This window comes from Muscardinus avellanarius (genome assembly GCF_963383645.1).
Source record: "Muscardinus avellanarius genome assembly, chromosome: 10".
Taxonomy (NCBI): domain Eukaryota; kingdom Metazoa; phylum Chordata; class Mammalia; order Rodentia; family Gliridae; genus Muscardinus; species Muscardinus avellanarius.
The window spans coordinates 96,834,160-96,853,666 of NC_137796.1; the positions used below are offsets into that span (position 1 = coordinate 96,834,160).

The following is a 19,507-nucleotide window of genomic DNA, read 5'->3' on the forward strand; positions in this document are numbered from 1 at the left end:
AATAGCCTAAATGCGCCATTTAAAAGGAAAATATCAAGTCAGGCATGGTGGCGAATGCTTGTAATCCCAGCATTCTGGAGGCAGAGACCAAAGGATTGTGGTTTGTGGACAGCCTCCGCTACTCAGCGAGGCCTTTCGCAACTCAGTGAGACCCTCTTTCAAAAATAAAGACTTAAAAAAATAGGGCTGGGGGTGTAGCTCAGAGGTACAATGCCCCTGTACTGCATAAAAATAAATAAATAGCCGGGCGTGGTGGCGCACACTTGTAATCCCTGCGCTTGGGAGGCGGAGACAGGAGGATGGCGCAGGTTCGAAGCCAGCCGCACGCGCTGGCTTAGGAGACCCTGTTTCTAAATAAAAATATAAAATAGGTCTGGGAGTGTAGCCCGGAGGTAGAAGGGCTTCCAGGAACCCCAGTACCACCAAAAATAAATAAATAAATAAATAAATAAATAAATAAACAAACAAACAAACAAACAGGCTGGGGATGTATAGTTTGGAGGTAGAATGCTAGAGGATTCAGTTCTCAGTTCTGAAAAAAAAAAATCATGCAAAGTAGAAAGCCAAACAAAAAGTTTCCAAAGATAAAAAAGATCTATTTGTAATGATTATGGGATCAGTTTGTCAGGAGGATATAATTCAAATATTTAAGCAACTAACAACAAAGCCACATAAAAAATGAAGCAAAAATTAAAACTAAGAGAACAGATAAACCCACCATTCCAGTTGGAGCTTCCACTTCTCAATACATTTAAAAGAATCCAAGCAATACAATGCAAAGTATGTTCTTGAATCAGAGAAATTAGATTAGAAATCAGTAATATAAAGATCTCTGGAAAATCCACAAATATTTGAAAACAAAATAACACAGTGACAAACCTTGGGTTAAAGAAATCGAAGGAAAAATAAAAAATTATTTGGAATGAAATGACATGAAAAAACAACTTACCAATATTTGTAGGATGCAACTAATGTTAAGAACTTAGAAGAAATTTATAGCTCAAAATATTTATGGCAGAAAAAAATAGTCTCACACCAATGACTTCAGCTAGCCTGGCTATATCAGTCATACTATTTAGAAGAAAATAAAATAGAAACAAAAATTGGAAAAAGAGAAATAAAACTATAGTAAAAATATAACGGAGTATTATGTAGCTATAGTAAAGAATGAGAAAAAAATCCTTATACACTGACAACAGTATGATTCCCAAGATAAACTGTTAAAAGGAAAAAAAACTCAACTGCAAAAGAACTTACGTAGTTTGCTATTTCTGTGTAAGAAAAATAAGAATGAATGCATATATCTGCTCATATTTACCAAAAAAAGCAAATGATGGATAAATCAGAAAATAAAATTATTTACTTACATGAAGTGGGGCAGGATTGGGAAAAGGAGATATAAGAGAGAAAGACATACCTCTGAGTATACATTTTGTATAGTTTTACCTTTGGGGATTGTGCTAATGTTCTACAGACCCAAAAAATAAAGTTCAGTGGAAGGAGGTAAAAAAATCTAAAACTGAAAGCAAACTCAAACAAATAAACTGAACTTTATTTTAAGGTGAAACTGTAGCTAACTTAAATGGGGATGGGAATCTAAGTAACTTATAAATAAAATAATAATACTTTACACCATCAGTTGTGGGTAGGGAAAGGAGGACAGAAGTATAAAACAAAGACTGAGCACACCTTATGGTGATATGGGTACATGTGACTAATACAATTGAGGAACTGATTTTTTATTTTATTCATTTACTTTTATATGCTTTTAATGGTTACATTATAGTCTCACATCATAAGGTAAATCATATTGGCAGTGACATATATACACACAGCATAGAACTGAATTTTTAATTCATGTTTTGATACGAGCCCTCTGCTTTACATGTGCAGCAATGAAAGATAAAATATAAAAAGAAGAAACCTAAAGATATAGCCAGACTCAAAAGTGCAGTAAAAATCACCATAAACCAGAAACAGAATAGAGATTCAAAGTGGTGTGCAAGGCCATGCTATAGGCCTGCTGGGCCCTGGAAGCAACAGTGGCTACTGGATCCTATGAAGTAACTAAAACTTAAAGTGTCCATACAAGATCTGAGACAGAAGCCAGACTTGCTCATTATAACCAGCACTGCTGATGAAAAGAAGGTTGACACCTGCATGGGGTGTAAAGAGCTATATTCTATGTTCTGAATGTAGCCTATAAAAGCACAGTAGGTTACTCACCTCTTTATTTGAAAGGCACTTAGTAATCTGACAGTTTCCAGAAGAGGGAAGTTCAACAGTATCTGTCTCCCGGGCCAAAAGAAGGAGATTCTGACCAACTGAATCCAGGCATTCTAAAACACTGTAAAGAAGTAAAAGAGATAAGAAATACAGTCTTCTATAACCTGACAGTTATTTCTTTATACCTATAATATTCAATATGGTAGCTATAAGCAACATGCAGCTATTTAATTTAAATTACAAAATTAAAATTAAATTAGAAATTCAGTTTCTGAAATGTACTAGTCACATGTGATAGCACAGATAGAGAATACTTTCATCACTTCAGAAAACAGAATTGGACAATATTGCTAACAGGGAGGAGAAAGATAATCAAGAAAGAGACCTAAAGCGCTCTATCTCTGTTTTGTTTCTGGGTTTTAGACTAGAATCTAAGGATCTGATTGATATATTCATTATGGTTTAGAGTCAAAGTCTTTTTGAATCTGTTTTTTCCCCTAATCTTGGCAATACATCTAAGGATATAGATGGACTCTTCTAACAAAAATACCAACAAGTCTATCTCCTCCAATGCTTACTTCAACGTATTATAAGGTCTTATTATTTTGTAAAATATATCATTTTAGACCATCAAGTAGATTCAGAAAATTAGAAATAAGATCCTCTATTTGCTTTTGCTCTTGTTTAGAAGTGAAAAACATCACCTTGCATTTTGGTGCTGAAGTATTGTTGTATTTCTTGGTTGTTGGCCTATTCCTTGTAGTTCTTGCTGACTAGCTAATGCCTCCAGATTGAGTTCTGCAATCTATAAGAATTAAAGTAGTAAAATTCATCTAATTTATTGCAAACTATTTAAAGTTAAAATAAATAAAAATAGACCCAATGGTATGCTCTGCTTCTTTAGACAGTGGCTTTGCCACTCTAACAGTGTTGGGCTGGCTTCAATAGTTACTATATGGTTTCTAGTTCCTTAGCCAAGAATGACAATCTGTTACCAGCTACTGATGTTACTATATGAATATAGGAAAGGACCAAGTAAGTCTGAGTGAAAAAGGATGGCAATTTTGATTCATCCTCATTCCAAACTCAATCACTTAAAATGTACTTCTCTGCAAACATGCAACTTTTGGAATTAATACAAGAATGGCTTTTACAGCCACAACAAAAAGACTTAGTTTAATATAAAGCCATGAGAAGTCTATTCTAATTGATGTTTCTTCTTCCATAGAGTGGGAGTTTACTTGGAAGTTGTGAAGCAGAAAATGATAAATAAAAATTTTAAATAGAGCCGGGCGTGGTGGCACACGCTTGTAATCCCTGCTCTTGGGAGGCAGAGACAGGAGGATCGTGCTGGTTCAAAGTCAGCTGCGCTGACTTAAGAGACCCTGTTTCCAAATAAAAAGTATAAAATAGGTCTAGGAGTGTAGCCCGGAGGTAGAAGAGTTTCCTGGAACCCCAGTCCCACCAGGAAAAAAAATTAAATAAACTTTATTTACTTTTTATTTTTTTGGTATTACAAGCATGCGCCACCATGCCAGGCCACGATAAACGTTATAATAACAGATTTATAGAAAAACCACAAAGACAGTACAGTTCACATATACCCAATAGCCATTTTAACCTATTATTAATAGATTACTATGGTATATTTATTGCAACTAATGAACCAATATTGATAGTTAAGTCCATGCTTAATTCAGATTTCCTTAGTTTTTATACAAGTGAGATAGATTTTTTACTAGAAATCAAGCATAACAGGTTCTGAAAATGTGTTCTGAGATCCCTTGGGAGTTCCAGAAACCTTTTCAGAAGTTCACAAGGCCCTTCCTTCTTCTAAATGCATAATTCAACAGATTGCCGATAAAGGCAAATCTGAAAAGCCACCTATCTTCTGCTAAGCTGGATTATTAAAGAGATTTGTAAAATATGTAAAGCAATTATATTTTCCTACTATTTTTGAAAATGCTATTTTCTATAAAATATACTGTGCTAACATTAAATTTTTATTTGATTCTTTAAATTTTTATTGTTGCATTGTATTTATACATCATAATGGGGTAAAAAATTTGTGTAGACATAACAAATATTAAAAATATTTTCACATATTTTTTTTTGGTTGTAATGGGGGTGGAAACCCGAGGCTTTCTACCTCCAGGTTATAATCTCAGACCTTTTATATTTTATTTGGAAACAGGGTCTCACTAAGTTGCTGAGAGCCTCACTAAGTAGCTGAGGCTGGCTTCAAACCTGTGCGATCCTCCTGTCTCAGCCTCCCAAGTGCAGGGATTACAAGCATGTGTCACTATGCCCGGCCCATATTTAATTTCTAATATGGGAAATGTTGATAGATATGACACACTTATATAAACAAAAGCATTTTGAGGGTAAAGTTGTCTTGAGACCAGTAAGTTTTTAGAAACACACTGTAGTGGTTTACAGAGAAATTGACCCTCAGGTCAATTTTAGACAGTGAATATTTTATTGAATCAAGGCTGTGTTTTTGTTGTTGTTGTTGTTTTTTTTTTTTTCCTGTACTAGGGATGGAACCCAGGGACATTCTACCTCGGAGCTACACCCCCAGCCCTATTTTTTTTATTCTTTATTTTGAAACAGGGTCTCAATGAGTTCCAAAGGGCCTAAGTAGTAGCTGAGGCTGTCTTCAAATCGCAACCCTCCCATCTCAGCCTCCCAAATGCTGGGATGACATGCGTGTGTCACCACTCCCAGCTAAGGCTGTGTTCATTTGTTAACATATTGTCTATGGCTGCTTTTGCACTAAGACAGCAAGGTGAATATCTGTGACAGACACAATATGGTTCACTAAATCTACTGAAAAGGTTTCTCCTGGTGTAGAGCATAGACATGCCTTGGAATCTGACAGTCTTAGGTCTGAATTCTGGTTCTACCTCTGACTAGTGGTAGGGTCTCAGAAAGTCATCTAAGCTTTAAAAACTTGATAATGCTTATGAACAAAATTGAAATGATAATAATCCATAGGACTTCTGTGAAGATTAAGTAAAATAATGTCTGTAAGACATTTTATAACAGATTTGGTAAGAGCTCAGTCAATAATAACTTATATCTGCATGCCTAATTAAGATCTTTTAGAATGTTTTTGTACCTCAATGACACAAAACACTATTCTGGATGCTCTTATTTTATGCAGATAACAATTTATTTCATAACAGAATCATGATGAAACTTATGTAATGGGACAATCTAACAGGTTAAAATGTATTATAACAAAGTCTCTCAGAAACCGTCTTTTTCAGTATCTGTCTTATGTGCTTTTCTAATCTATATCCACTGCATTGTTGTTGAAATAATGGTATGCCAAGCTCCCCCCAATTGACAGCAGCAACCTCTGTAGATTTTTTATAATTGCAATTATTAGCATCAACTGCAGTGGTCACCACCATCAGCATAGTTAATATATTCAAGGCACTATGTAAGAGTTTTATATACACTATCTCATTTATCATCACTAATAATATCCCAGAGAACTGTGTATTGCCATTTTACAAATTGAGAAACAAGCTATTTGGAAAAACTGCCTACATCATAAAGCTAGACATTGTAGATCCTATACTTATATGTATATGAGCCTAACTTCAGAGACTTGATATACTTTACCACTGCATTCAATCACATTTCATTTTTGTAAAGAAGGAACAATAGGAGATAGTCTGACTGATTCAGTCCCATAATTTAAAAAAGCATATATAAAACACGCACACACACACACACACACACATATATACATATAAAAGCATATATAAAACATATATATCATATATAAAAAAGCATATATACAACTGATCAAAGATACTAACCTTCTTTGGACCATATTTAAGGAAATATCGAGCTAATTCAAGGGCTGCTCTAGCATCTTCTATAGCATCATGACCAAGCCTGTTTGAACTCTGTATATCCTTCCTGGAAAGTCAAGATAAAGATGACATATCTGGAAACTTTTTTTTTTTTTTTTGGCGGTACTGGGATGGAACCCAGGGGCATTCTACCTCCAAGCTATACCCCCAGCCTGATTTCTTATTCTTTATTTTGAAATAGGGTCTCACTGAGTTGCAAAGGGCCTCACTAAGTAGCTGAGGCTGTCCGTGAACTGCAATCCTCCCGTCTCAGCCTCCCAAATGCTGGGATTACAATCTAGTGCCACCAGCCTGGCTTCATCTGGTAACATTTTTAATGATAAATTCTTTCAACCACCTCAAATCTTCTGGTTACATGTAAAATTTCAGCATTGTTTCAGATTAACATCATGATACTTATACTTTTTTCTGGCTAATTGCCAGGCCCTGAGCGAGGTGCTGGTGATGCAAAACAGTCAAGAATGGCTTTGTTCACAGTAAGCATATCATCTGGAAAAAAGGCTGGCCAGAAAAGCCTCTAGAGCTCATCCCCAGCCAGTCTTCTGTCTCATTTTTTAGATGTAACAACTGTTTATAGAGTTACCATCCAGAAAATTTCTATTCATATACAAGTATCTATGTATACTGAAGTAATTTATTTTTATAAAACTTTACATATATATTTAAGCCTACAGGTATATATAAATCTAATCAATATCATATCTTGCTCTCCAACTCCATTTTACTCTATTTTTAGAGAAATTTCCATATTTTCAAAGATCACAGGTTTTTTTTTTTAACAAAGTATTCAAAAAATTACAGATAACCATAATTTATACAGCCAGACCTCTAAAATACATCCAGTTTCTTTTTCTACTTTCAGGGATCTTATGTATATTTTGATATAACAGGATATATTCAATATAGGCATATCATATTTTGAAATTTATTTTCTGCCCTGCATGTCTGTGTCTGACTCTCCATTAGGCTTCAACTGAAAATAGAAACCCTTTTCTCTATTCCCACAATTTCTTTATTTTTATATTTTTTTGATACTGGGTATCAAACCCAAGGGCATTCTACCTCCAAACTACACCCCAGCCCTATTTTTCATTCTTTATTTTGAAACAGGGTCTCAGTAAGTTGTGGAGGGCCTCACTAAGTAGCCGAGGCTGGATGCAAACCTGTGATCCTCCTGTCTCAGCCTCCCAAGTATTGGGATTATAAGCGTGCACCACCACACCCAGCTTCATTTCTTAAGAAATGAAATAACATTTACAAATTAAGAGAACAGAGACACTGAGTGTTGAAATATGCATTAAATTAGATACTATATGCTAAATTCAACTTACCAGGACAATATTATAATATATAAATAAACATACCCCAAAATAGCTTTGGCTAAAAACTTTAGCTTAAATCTTCTGCCCTGCTCTCTGACATAAAGCAATGAGGTATCAATAACATATGGATGTATCATCTGAGGAAGAAAGAGAATAGAATGAGTAGTGTCTTATGTTAAAGAAAAAAACAGTGAGCTGGAAGGTAAAGAGCACAAGACTTTAGATTTGAGAGAAACAGATCATGTCTTTATACTAGAAAAAATGAAGTAAAAAATCATACACAAACCTTCAGTGCTCTGAGATCCAAGTCTAAGGAGTGGCCCACTAACACAGCATCAGGAGGAAGCAGGGCTCTTAACTGTCTCTGTACATCTCTGAGTTTGGTCGTCACTGGGTTAAGAATGTTCTTTGTGATTCCTGAAAAGCTTTTAGTAAAAAGAGAAAATTGGACAGGCCAGAATATTAACAAGATTTTTTCCTGAAAAGTCTTTTAGAAAGAATAAAAATTATACTTAATAAATACTTCATAAAGAAAAGGTCTAAATACAAATTAGCAGTGGAAATTAAAAGTTAATTAAAAGTTTTCCATAATCCCATCACCCTGAGCTTATCACTTTTTGTTTTATTAAATATCCTCCTACATTTTTGATAAATATTTGTGAATGTACTTCACTTTTATAAAAATGCAATTATAGTGCATGTGCTATTTTATAACATGAGTGTCACTTGCAATGTTTCCACTTGACATCTATTTTCACAGACTTTTAAGTGGATACACAATATTTCATTAACTATATAACCTATTTTAACTAATCCTCTTTTTCATTCCCACATTTTTTCAATATAGAGGCTGTGACAAGAGGATTGAGGGTTTGCAGCCAGCCCCAGCTACTTAGTGAGGCCCTCTGCAACTTGGTGATACCCCGTTTCAAAATAAAGAATAAAAACTAGGGCTGGGGGTATAGCTTGGAGGTAGAATGCCCCTGAGTTCAATCCTCAGTACTGAAAAATAAGAAAGAAAGAAAGAAAGATAGATAGATTTTGGAAAAAAAGAAAAACAGTAGTATTTAAATTGACTTTTTTCTTTGCCTAATTACTGTATGCATATTCTGAAATTACACACAAATCTTTAGAAAGCAGACTAAAATTTAAAGCTTCAATTTTATTCCGTTTTTTTTTTTTTTTTTTGCGGTACCGGGGATGGAACCCAGGAACATTATACCTCCAAGCTACACCCCCAGCCCTATGCTTTATTCTTTATTTTGAAACAACATTTCACTGAGTTGCAAAGGGCCTCACTAAGTAGCTGAGGCTGTTCACAAACAGTGATCCTTCTGTCTCAGCCTCCCAAATGCTGGGATTACAAGTGTGCGCCATCACGCCCGGCCAGAGCTTCAAATTTCTTTTATGGGAAAGATTCAGTTTTGTTTTGAGGTCAGAGCAGATTAGGTGCTAGGATCATTTGGCTGCCAAACAATAATTTATAGATTTTTAGATACGGCCTTACCAGAAAGCAAAGCTCCCTCTAGCTGTTGAGTAGTTGCTAAATAATGAATACAAATGGGGTATTTTAAGACAAGGAAGATAATCTTCTAATTTACCATCAAAAGAAAACTAGAGAACACAAAAGGCAAAGGCATTATATACTGACTGTATAATTTCAATATTAAAACATATCAAGGTGTGGCCCCAGTCTTTTTTTAATATAAGTACATAAAATTAGCCGGGCGTGGTGGCACACGCTTGTAATCCCTGCGCTTGGGAGACGGAGACAGGAGGATCGCGCAGGTTCGAAGCCAGCCGCGCTGGAGTAAGAGACCCTGTTTCAAAAATATAAAATAGTCCTGGGAGTAGAGCCCGGAGGTAGAAGGGCTTCCAGGAACCCCAGTACCACAAAAAAAAAAAAAAAAAAAAAAAAAAAAAATTAAGTAAAACGGAAGTTGTGAGTCATTCCTACCAAGTCTTATTCCATTGTAGGTTTATAACTCTAGGAAGAGCTGGAGGCAAGGTGAAAAATACCTGGTGAGGTAGTCTAGAATTCTGTCATCGGGTTTGACCAGTTCATCCATAATACAGCAGCCTCCTTCAGCAACCAGTGAGATACGTGTTAGCTCTCTCCCCTTGGATGTAAGGCACTGGAAGACCAGAATAGTCAAGCTTTAGAATTGTGAAAGATACTGCTTCTTTTTAAAATTATCCATTAAAGCACCTACCCCCTATCCTCAACTACCAGGTCCCTGAAGCTATGGCAAAGGCATTTGCTTACTAGAGGATCCAGTACAAATGATGTTAAACAGGCTGCCGAATGCTATACTTAAGAGAAGCAACACCATACAGTTCCTCTGGAAAGTGATGTTCACAAAGATGAATAGGAGTAATATCAATCATAATTGTATCTACAATTTATGGAATGTGTACTATAACATGTATTCTATTAAGTACCACTAATATACTACATCACTGAACTACATCTCAAGCCCTTTATATTTTAAGATTGGGTCTTGCTAAGTGCCCAGGCTGGCCTGGAACTCCTTAATCCTGTTTCAGCCTCCAGAGTAGCTAGAATTACAGGTATCCAACACCGCTCTATAGGAAAAATTTTAAGAAGCATGCCCTAACCGTGTGAAGTAGTTTTTAATTATTTCTACTTCAAGAGAAATTGAGGTTAAGAGAGGTCAGCAGAGATGTCAGATTCCAAAACATTAGCTCTTGGTCACTCTGTTAAGACTACAGGAACTAGTTGATGAGTACTGAGAGAGAATACACTGTCTTAGAAAGGAGGCTTACTAAAATTAGGCAAAGTAAAGCACAAGTGGTGCAAAAGCAGGGAAACCCTCCTGATCTTCAATGTGTAAAACTAAGCTAAAAAATGGCATTTAAGTCTTCATGACAATGGCAACAACAATAACAACAAAATACTTGTTTAAACAACAGCAGAAATAAACTTCTAGTAAAGTGTTAAAACTTGATTAAACATAGCAACTAACTGGAAAACTTATATCTTTATTCTTCATCCTGTAACATGGGTCTACCTTTTCTAAAATGTGAGTAAAAGGACCTGTTTTCAGTTATTGAAACTCAACAATGGAACTGAATGCACTGTTTCACTGGTATATTAGAATCAAGAAATCATCTTCCACTAAACACCAGTTTGCAACATTCCAATTTAAAAATCAAAATAGTACTTACCATTTCACAGTCAAGGCCAAACAGCGGACTATTGTCTGTTATAGGACCACTGTATTTGGTAGTTATAAAGTTTCCACAGTCAGAAGAACCTAGGAGGAAAAAGAATAAATATTGGTCTTTAGAACTAGATATGATAAAGGTTACAGATTGATCCTAGGAAATTGAAATACCATCTTTGCTAGGTACCTTCTCTATGTTAATTAGATACTTGAAATATAAAGTCTAAACCAGAGGTAATTTCTGTTCTTAAGTTTTTCTCCATCCATTCATTTTTATATTTTGAGAAAATAATGTAGGCTGCTGTTATAGCAGATCCTGGGGCCCAGACTTACAGTAACTATCAAGTAACAATTTTTCCTCCTTTTGAGAAAAGAGATTATAACTAAATTGTCACTAAATCTAAAGCCATTGGACTTTTTCTATGGAAGCACTAAAAGAAATGAATAAAGTATGCAAATAACCACATGTGGCATTTTTATTTCCTAAATAAAAAAGAGAAAACAGGAAAGAGATTTCATTCTACTAGACATCTAAAAGAACTAAATAGCAGACAAAGTTTAAATAAAATTCCCTGGGTGCATCCTTCTACCCAACTCAGCCCTTGACAATTCTCTGAAATCTCTACTCAGAGATTCAACTGTATTTCTAGAATCATAACCTGAAAATTCCCTCTTAGAGGCTCAACATAGTCATAGGGTATTCCCTCCATTATGTAACCTGCCATGTTCAGCTCAGTAATCCAAAACATTTCAATCATTGAAGATTTCTAACTTTACACAGGTACTGAAGGAGTAAAGGTAATGTGTACATCTTGTTTGATAAGAAACAAAGGAAAATATGAAAAACGATGACCAGTTTTGATCTCTGAAATTTTCAACTGATTACAATTAACAGAATCAAAATATGGTTTGACCCAGAAAAGAAAGGCATCCCCAAATCTGGGAGACACTATAGTACTTACTTATACTATTAGTGGCAATAATAGCAATAAAATGACTAACATTCTAAAAGTATTTATGTGCCAGCCACTATGCTAAGTACCTGTTATACTGACTTTATCCTTATGATAATACTATGCTATATAAACTAAATTTTAACTCCAATTCACAGATAGCTTATATTCTTATTATTGTAAAGGAAACACATGTCTCTAGAATATATTAAAAAGTCCCAAGCCAGGCGTGGTGGCACATGCTTGTAATCCCAGCATTCGCGAGACTGAGACCAGAGGATCGTGGTTCGCAGACAGACTCAGCTACTTAGTGAGGCCCTCTGCAACTCAGTGAGACCTGGTTTCAAAATAAAGAATAAGCTGGGCATGGTGGTACACACTTGTAATCCCCACACTTGGGAGGAGGAGATAGGAGGATCATGCTGGTTCAAAGCCAGCCTCACTGGCTTAAGAGACCCTGTTTCCAAATAAAAATATAAAATAGGTCTGGGAGTATATCCCGGAGGTAGAAGGGTTTCCAGGAATTCCAGTACCGTCTCCCCACAAAAAAAAAATAAAAATAAAAAAATAAAGAGTAAAAGAATAGGGTAGGGGGTGTACCTCAGAGGTCAAATGCTCCCTGGGTTCCATCCCCAGACCTGCAAAAGTTCCCATAACTCACTAATAAAAAAATAGCCCAATTAAAAAATGGACAAAAGAGCTGGGCATGGTGGCATATGCCTATAATCCCAGTACTTGGGAGGATGAGACAGAGGATCACAGGTTCAAGGCCATCCTTGGCAACTTGAGGCCCTCTTTCAAAAACAAAAAGGCTGGGGGTTGTAGCATGGAAGTAGAAGGCCCCTGGGTTCAATCATTGGTACCAAATTTAAAAAAATGTATTAAATAAAGGATCCCAATAAATATTTTGCCAATGATAAACAAATGGGCAATAACCACGTGAGAAGATATTAAAAATCATTAGCCATCATGGAAATGCAATTCAAAATCATGAGATATAATTTCACACTCATTGAGAAAACCATGTAGAAGTAAGTGTTGGTGAGAATGTGCAGAAATTGGACCCTCATACCTTACCAGTGAAGATATAAAATGATGCAGCTGTTTTGGCCAACAGTCTGACAGTTCCTCAAAAGGCTAAACAAATTTACCATATGACCCAACAATTGCATTCCTAAGTATATAGCCAAAAGAAATAGAAGCATATGTCCACATAGAAAACTTGTACCGAACATAAATAACTTCCTAACTAAATATTTCATTTTCACACAATACCTCTCAAATTTTACCAATCATAATATATACCCCATACTTTAGGAATCACTATACTTCAGATATTTCCTTCCTAATAGAAAATGGAATAAGTAAAAATAAGTCATTCAGAAAGCAGCCAGAAAAGTGAACTTTCAACAGAAGCACCTATATAAACTGTAACATTAGATTAAGTCTAAGCTGACCTTGTAATGGAAAGTGAAATGTTTTCATTTCTTCCTTCGTCAGAAGGCATCTGATCAAACTCACTCTCTTAAAGCCATACTTTTGAATGATGGGGTCATTCTTCAGGTTGATGTTGGCTTTTGAACTAGTAGAAAGTAAAGATCCTGAAACAAGAAAGACAATTATTATGTCTAAGAACCTCCGAGGATATGTCTCTCACTCACCCTTAGCATCCCCAGCGAGTTAATGTTCTTTAGTCATGTCAGTTTTCTTTTTCCTGATTATACCTTTCCTTTCTCAACTCAAGACCTTTACTTGAACCTAAAGATTTCATGATTATTTGATTATTCAAAGATATTTAAAATACAGTACAAGCCGGGCATGGTGGTGCATGCTTGTAACCCAGCATTTGGGAGGCTGAGACAGGAGGATTGTGGTTCATGGACAGACTCAGCTATTTAGTGAGGCCCTCTGCAACTTAGTGAGACCCTGTTTCAAAATAATAATAATAAAAAAAAAAACAGTGCTGGGGGTGTAGATCAGAGGTGGAATGCCTCTGGGTTCCATCCCTAGCACCACAAAAAGTTTTTTTCAAATTAAATAGCCGGGCGTGGTGTCGCACACTTGTAATCCCTGCGCTTGGAAGGCGGAGACAGGAGGATCTCGCAGGTTCGAAGCCAGCCGTGCTGGCTTAAGAGACCCTGTTTCCAAAAATAAAAAAGTATAAAATAGGTCTGGGAGTGTAGCATGGAGGTAAAGGGCTTCCAGGAACCCTAGTACCACCACCACCAAAAACAAAACAAAACAAAAAAAAAAAACCCAAAAAACAAAAACAAAAGCAAATTAAATAAAATATAGTGCATATTAAATCAAACAGAGATGTGGATCAGATACAACATCTACTATAAGGAGAGGGAAACAATGAAAAGGTAGAAAATTAGAAGATGCTACTAAGACAAAGGATAATAGAAAGCACTGTTCTGAAGGAGAGGGGAAGAAATCACTGGTTACTTCTCACCACTTTTCATGTCCCCATAATGCAATTACACAATTATGACACTATTTCTGAACACACAAAAAAGTTATCACTGAACAAAACTTACCCATACTATATGCAATAAATGCTGGTAAATATTATTCTATTCTTTCACTCACCCTCATTTCCCTCAAAAACAGAAGGTTGGGCTATAACTTGCTAGTAGGATTCAACCCAGAGTCTAAAAGACATGGCCATGCTATCATAGACATATATCTACAAGAAGCTTCATCTTTTGGGTCTATACCACTTGTCAGAAGCATCTAAATATATTTCTCACTCTGAGTAGTATTAGTGAGTATCCTCTAAACTAGTCAAAGGCAAGATCTTCCTCCCAATCCGTATGTTAATAGAAATTATTCACAGTAATTCATAAAAGTCCAATGTCAGTGATATTCAGACATCCTTATCTACCCCAATAAACCAGATAGTTTCTTAGGCTTCATGAACCTTGGCTGTGGTTCTTGAGAGCTTTCCTGGGTATTTGCACATTTCTCCTTTTAAAAAACTTAGAAATAAAAAGATTTAAAAAATTGCTCTTCTGATTAAGTTAGTCAGGATTGAGTTTTGTTGTTTACAGTAATAAACATGACTAATAAACCTTCTATGACCATATCCATAACATCTTTTATAATGGGCACATTATCAAACTAGAGTCATAGTCATACCTTTGATAATCTTGGGTAGATATCCAGCTGTTTCTCTATTTTGAAACCCAATAATATCAGCTAGAAAGTTAGATGATGGAGGAGGCAAGCGGAATTTCTGCAAATATATTAACAGGTTTTTACAAAAATGTTTGAAAACAGTTTAAATACTGTGAAAGGTCTAGACTTTTAGTTCAGTCAGAGATATAAAAGCTCTAGACCTTAAATGTTTGCACTGTAAAATGAGAACTGTTTCCTTAATATGGAACAGTGACTAGTCAAAGTCACATTTACTACTGACACCACCTCCTGGCAATTTGGTTTTCTCATATACTGCAAAAATAATAAACATTAAAAAATGCACTTTAAGAAAAGTCCCTTAAATTTTTCAAAGCACTTCAACATCTATTATTTCATTGGATAGCATGCCAGGTAGTCAGGACAGATGATAATAGCAGTGCAAAGGTTAAGAGCTCTAGTATCAAACTCACCTGGGCTTAAATTCCAACCCCACTATTTCACAGATCTAACCTGAGCAAGGTACTATTATGTATAAAATGGGAATGGGCATGGTAGCACACACAGTACTTGGGAAGCTAAGATAGGAGGATTGCAGGTTCACGGCCAGCCTCAGCTACAAAGTGAGACCCTCTACAACTTAGTGAGATCCTGTTTCAAAATAAAGAATAAAAAATAGGGTTGGGGTGTAGCTCAGAGGTAGAAGTGCCCTGGGTTCTATCCCCAGTACCGAAGGGAAAAAAAGTGAATAAACTATCTCTCGCCAGGTGTGAAGGTACACACATATAATCCCAGTACTTGAGAGGCTGAGACTATAGGATCACAGGTTCAAAGCCAGTCTCAGCAACTTAACAAGTCTCAGCAATCTAGTAAAATCCTATTTTAAAGAAGTGTGGCTCAAAGACAGAATGCCCCTGGGTTCAATCCCCAGTACCAAAAAAAGTATCTCTCTTATAAGAACTACTGTGAGAATTAAAGATGTACACAATATGACTAACATAGGACTTGTATATAGGAATTGTTCGATAAATGGAAGCAAAAAAGAAAATGGAAATTCAGTGATATAAATTAGGGCTCATCAATTCAAATACCTTCAGGGGCAAATGGATTAAAGAGACCAAAGGAAAATGGACAGTGCATGCCTTTTCTCAAGATGATGATAGCTGTATTCAGATCCAGATACTGTCCTAAGAGTGCCCAATCTTAGAATTTTTTTTTTTTTTTTTTTGGTGGGTCTAGGGATGGAACCCAGGGGCATTTGAACTCTGAACTACACTCCCTGCCCTATTTTTTTTTTTTTTTTTTTTTTTTTTTTTGGTGGTACTGGGATTCCTGGAAGCCCTTCTACCTCCGGGCTACACTCCCAGACCTATTTTTACATTTTTATTTGGAAACAGGGTCTCCTAAGCCAGCGCGCGCGGCTGGCTTCGAACCTGTGTGATCCTCCTGTCTCTGCCTCCCAAGCACGAGGATTACAAGCGTGCGCCACCACGCCTAGCCTATTTTTTATTCTTTACTTCGAAACAGGGTCTCACTAAGTTGCATAGGGTCTCACTAAGTAGCTGAGGCTGTTGGCAAACCACGATCCTTCCGTCTCAGCCTTCTGAATGCTGGGATTACAAGCGTGTGCCACCACACCGGCTGAAATTCTTAAACAGATTCTTAAAAATTCTTAAAAAGATAGAAAAACAGATTTTATGAAAGCTTTAAGATTTCTAAAAATTGCATATTCAAAATTGTTAAACATGACATTATCAACTTGGAGTTACAGATTGTAACTTGTGAATAAAGATTTTACCTAGATCACCAAAGAAAATAAAAAAGAAATATAAACATGAGGTCTCTGACTCTTAGTCCTTTCTACATCTGTACTTTCTATATCTCCTATTGCTTTATTCAGTTAAATCACCACAAAGCCTATTCTCATATATATGCACTAGTCATAGATGAGAAGACATAATTCCGTTCCAATACAAAGTTTGCTTAACTTACATGTCTGAATGCCTTTCGGAGAGATCCAAACTCCAAATAGAACTTATAGAAGTGTAGCTGACTCATTCCTTGCAGAACAAAAACTGCCACATTATTCAGCTGGTTTTGGTGAAAAAGCTGGCACCAGCTGTTGAAAAACCAAATCAACATAGTTAAGAGTGATGTCTTAAGTCAGCTACAGGCTGACAGAAGGAAAGCATGAGACAAAAAGAGGAGTGATAGCTAATGGGATTTTTTAGGACACACCAACCTGGAAGTGGAAGATAGTCATTAGTTCAAGAACCCATATAAAGATCTTTTGAAATAAATTATGGCATTCAAATCAAGTAATATACTAAGAGAAATGCAGTGCATTTTAATTCATTGTCATATTAAGATATGCTTTTAAGTCAGAATTTAGCTCATTTTCCAAAAGCTCATCCCCTTGCTAAGCCAGGTAGTCAAATGGCTGGCTTCAAGAAATTCAATTTTTGATAAACTGACAGACAGACAGCAGTCTGATAGCAGTATTTGTTGATGAGGAAGATAGCTTCGAAGTATCTAGCCAATTCATAACTTCCCCCAGGGAAAAAAGTGTGCATTTGGAAACCTGTTTATTGGAATATACAAAAATAATTTTCATAATATTAGAGCAGTAAAACTCCCTTTGCCTTTATTTGTAAAAGGACAAAAATAACTGACTAGTATTATTAACATATCACCAGGTTATTTCAATGGGTCTACACAGGAACAACAACTAAAATATCTATAGTGACCAGACAGATACTGAAAATCAGGAAAGCAGGTCAAGTAGGACACTGGAGTATAGGCAACCATATCTAAAGGAAAAGACCATCACTCAGCTTTGACAAATTGTGCTAAGTGCGAATACTGGGACAGTTGCCAGATCTTTGAGTTTTATGAAAAAGTAAAAAATATGATGTTGGTAGACATTATTAAAAAGAAACTAGGATATGCTGCATGGCAAATAGATAATGTCAAAGCCAGATATAGTTTCCTAGACACCATTTTGAAATCTGTAGTCTATATATACTGTTTAAATTCATCTTTTACCTGGGTTTAGGAGCACTGGATTTACCAAGAATTGCATACTTCAGCAATTCACGTAGCTGGCCATGGGTTATTTCACAGTTTTCAGTAAATAAAACTGTAGATAAACGAGCTTTCTGAAAAGAAAAATCAGAGCATAGCAAACTGTGCTTTATCAAGAATAGTGATAAAGCAAAGCAAATTACTATTCTAGTTTCTGATTTTACTTATTTTTGCAGTACTGGGGATTGACCCCAGAGGCATTCTACCTCTGAGCTATACCCCCCAGCCTTATTTTTTATTTTGAAAGAGGATCTTACTAAGTTAGAGAAGGCTTCACTAAGTAGCTAAGGCTGGCCACAAGCCTCCAATCCTCCTGTCTCAGCCTCTCAAGTACTGGGATTACAAATGTGCACCACCACACCAGGCTTAGTTTCTGATTATTTTAACACATATACAATCCTAAGGAAGGTTTTAATTAATTAGAAATGAAAATTTAAAACAAACTGTGGTATGATGTTATTAGAGTATTTACTAACATTGCTATAGAATCTGAGTTATACTTGATTAAGGGCTAGAAATAGCATAAATAAAATACAATTTGTGCTCTCAAAAATTCTATTTCATTAGACAAAAAATGTCTTCTAGGCTAAGGAATCAAAATTTGGCCTATGGCTGGGTGTCGTGGCGCACACTTGTAATCCCTGTGCTTGGGAGGCTGAGACAGGAGGATCACACAGGTTTGAAGCCAGCCTCAGCTACTTAGACTCTGAGCAACTAGTGAGACCCTGTTTCCAAATAAAATATAAAATAGGTCTGGGAGTATAGCCTGGAGGTAGAAAGCCTCTGGGTTCCACCCCAAGTACCACAAAAACAAAAACAAAAACAAAAAATTTGGCCTACGGCACCAGGAAGGTCAATGAAGTCACCATCTCCTTAAACAGGCTTTGTACTTATTTCTGGATATTACAGTGGTTCATGTTTGTTATCAAAGACTCAGATTATAGACAAAAGTAAAACATAATAAATACACAACAGGTAAATATAAAAGCCATCTGTATAACTCAAGACAATTAACACTTTCATTTGTGTCTAGAAAACATGAGTGAGCTGGGTTTGGTAGCACATGCTTGTAATCCCAGTACTTGGGAAGCTGAGATAGGAAGATAAAAGGTTCCAAAGGTTCGCAACCAGCCTCAGCTACTTAGTGAAGCCCGCCGCAGCTTAGTGAAATCCAGTTTCAAAATAAAGAATAAAAATAGGGCTGGGGGTGTAGCTCAGAGGTAGAATGTCTATGTGTGCAATCCCTAGTATGGAAACAAACAAACAAAAAGAAAACATATGAGTATAAAGTTTGAGAGTCTTGAGGCCTGGAGTCACAGAGTTAAAACACTAAGTTCTATCATCTTGGACAAGTACCTTATCTTTTTAAGACTCAGTTTCCTCATCTACAGAGTGACTATAATTCTTTCATAAGATGTCTAATGCAATGTTTCAAGGCTAGAGCCTGACATACATACTTAATAAAAGTAAGATATTAATTAGCCAGGTATGGTGGCGTATGCTTGTACTTCCCGCATTTGGGAGGCTGAGAAAGGAGAATCATGGTTCGCGGACAGCCTCAGCTCCTTAGTGAGGCACACTGCAACTCAGTGAGACTCTGTTTCAAAATAAAGAATAAAAAATAGGGCTCCTGTGTAGCTCAGAGGTAGAATTCCCCTGGCTTCCAACCCAGTACCGCAAGAAATAAAAAATAGAAGGTATTATTT

The 19,507-nt window shown here is 36.2% G+C and overlaps 1 protein-coding gene across 1 annotated transcript in view; it reads right to left on the reverse strand.

Annotated features, from left to right (window-relative positions):
- REXO5 (RNA exonuclease 5) overlaps positions 1–19,507 on the reverse strand; it is a gene marked incomplete at both ends in the record, with an annotated part of 36,901 nt that overhangs the window by 14,096 nt on the left and 3,298 nt on the right. Inside the window, 11 exons of the mRNA XM_080703014.1 lie at positions 2,227–2,347; positions 2,931–3,031; positions 6,060–6,162; positions 7,481–7,575; positions 7,725–7,863; positions 9,458–9,573; positions 10,628–10,716; positions 13,037–13,180; positions 14,721–14,817; positions 16,710–16,836; positions 17,763–17,875. Of these exons, the coding sequence (XP_080559140.1) occupies positions 2,227–2,347; positions 2,931–3,031; positions 6,060–6,162; positions 7,481–7,575; positions 7,725–7,863; positions 9,458–9,573; positions 10,628–10,716; positions 13,037–13,180; positions 14,721–14,817; positions 16,710–16,836; positions 17,763–17,875 (1,245 nt within the window). The remainder of the gene's footprint in view (positions 1–2,226; positions 2,348–2,930; positions 3,032–6,059; positions 6,163–7,480; positions 7,576–7,724; positions 7,864–9,457; positions 9,574–10,627; positions 10,717–13,036; positions 13,181–14,720; positions 14,818–16,709; positions 16,837–17,762; positions 17,876–19,507) is intronic.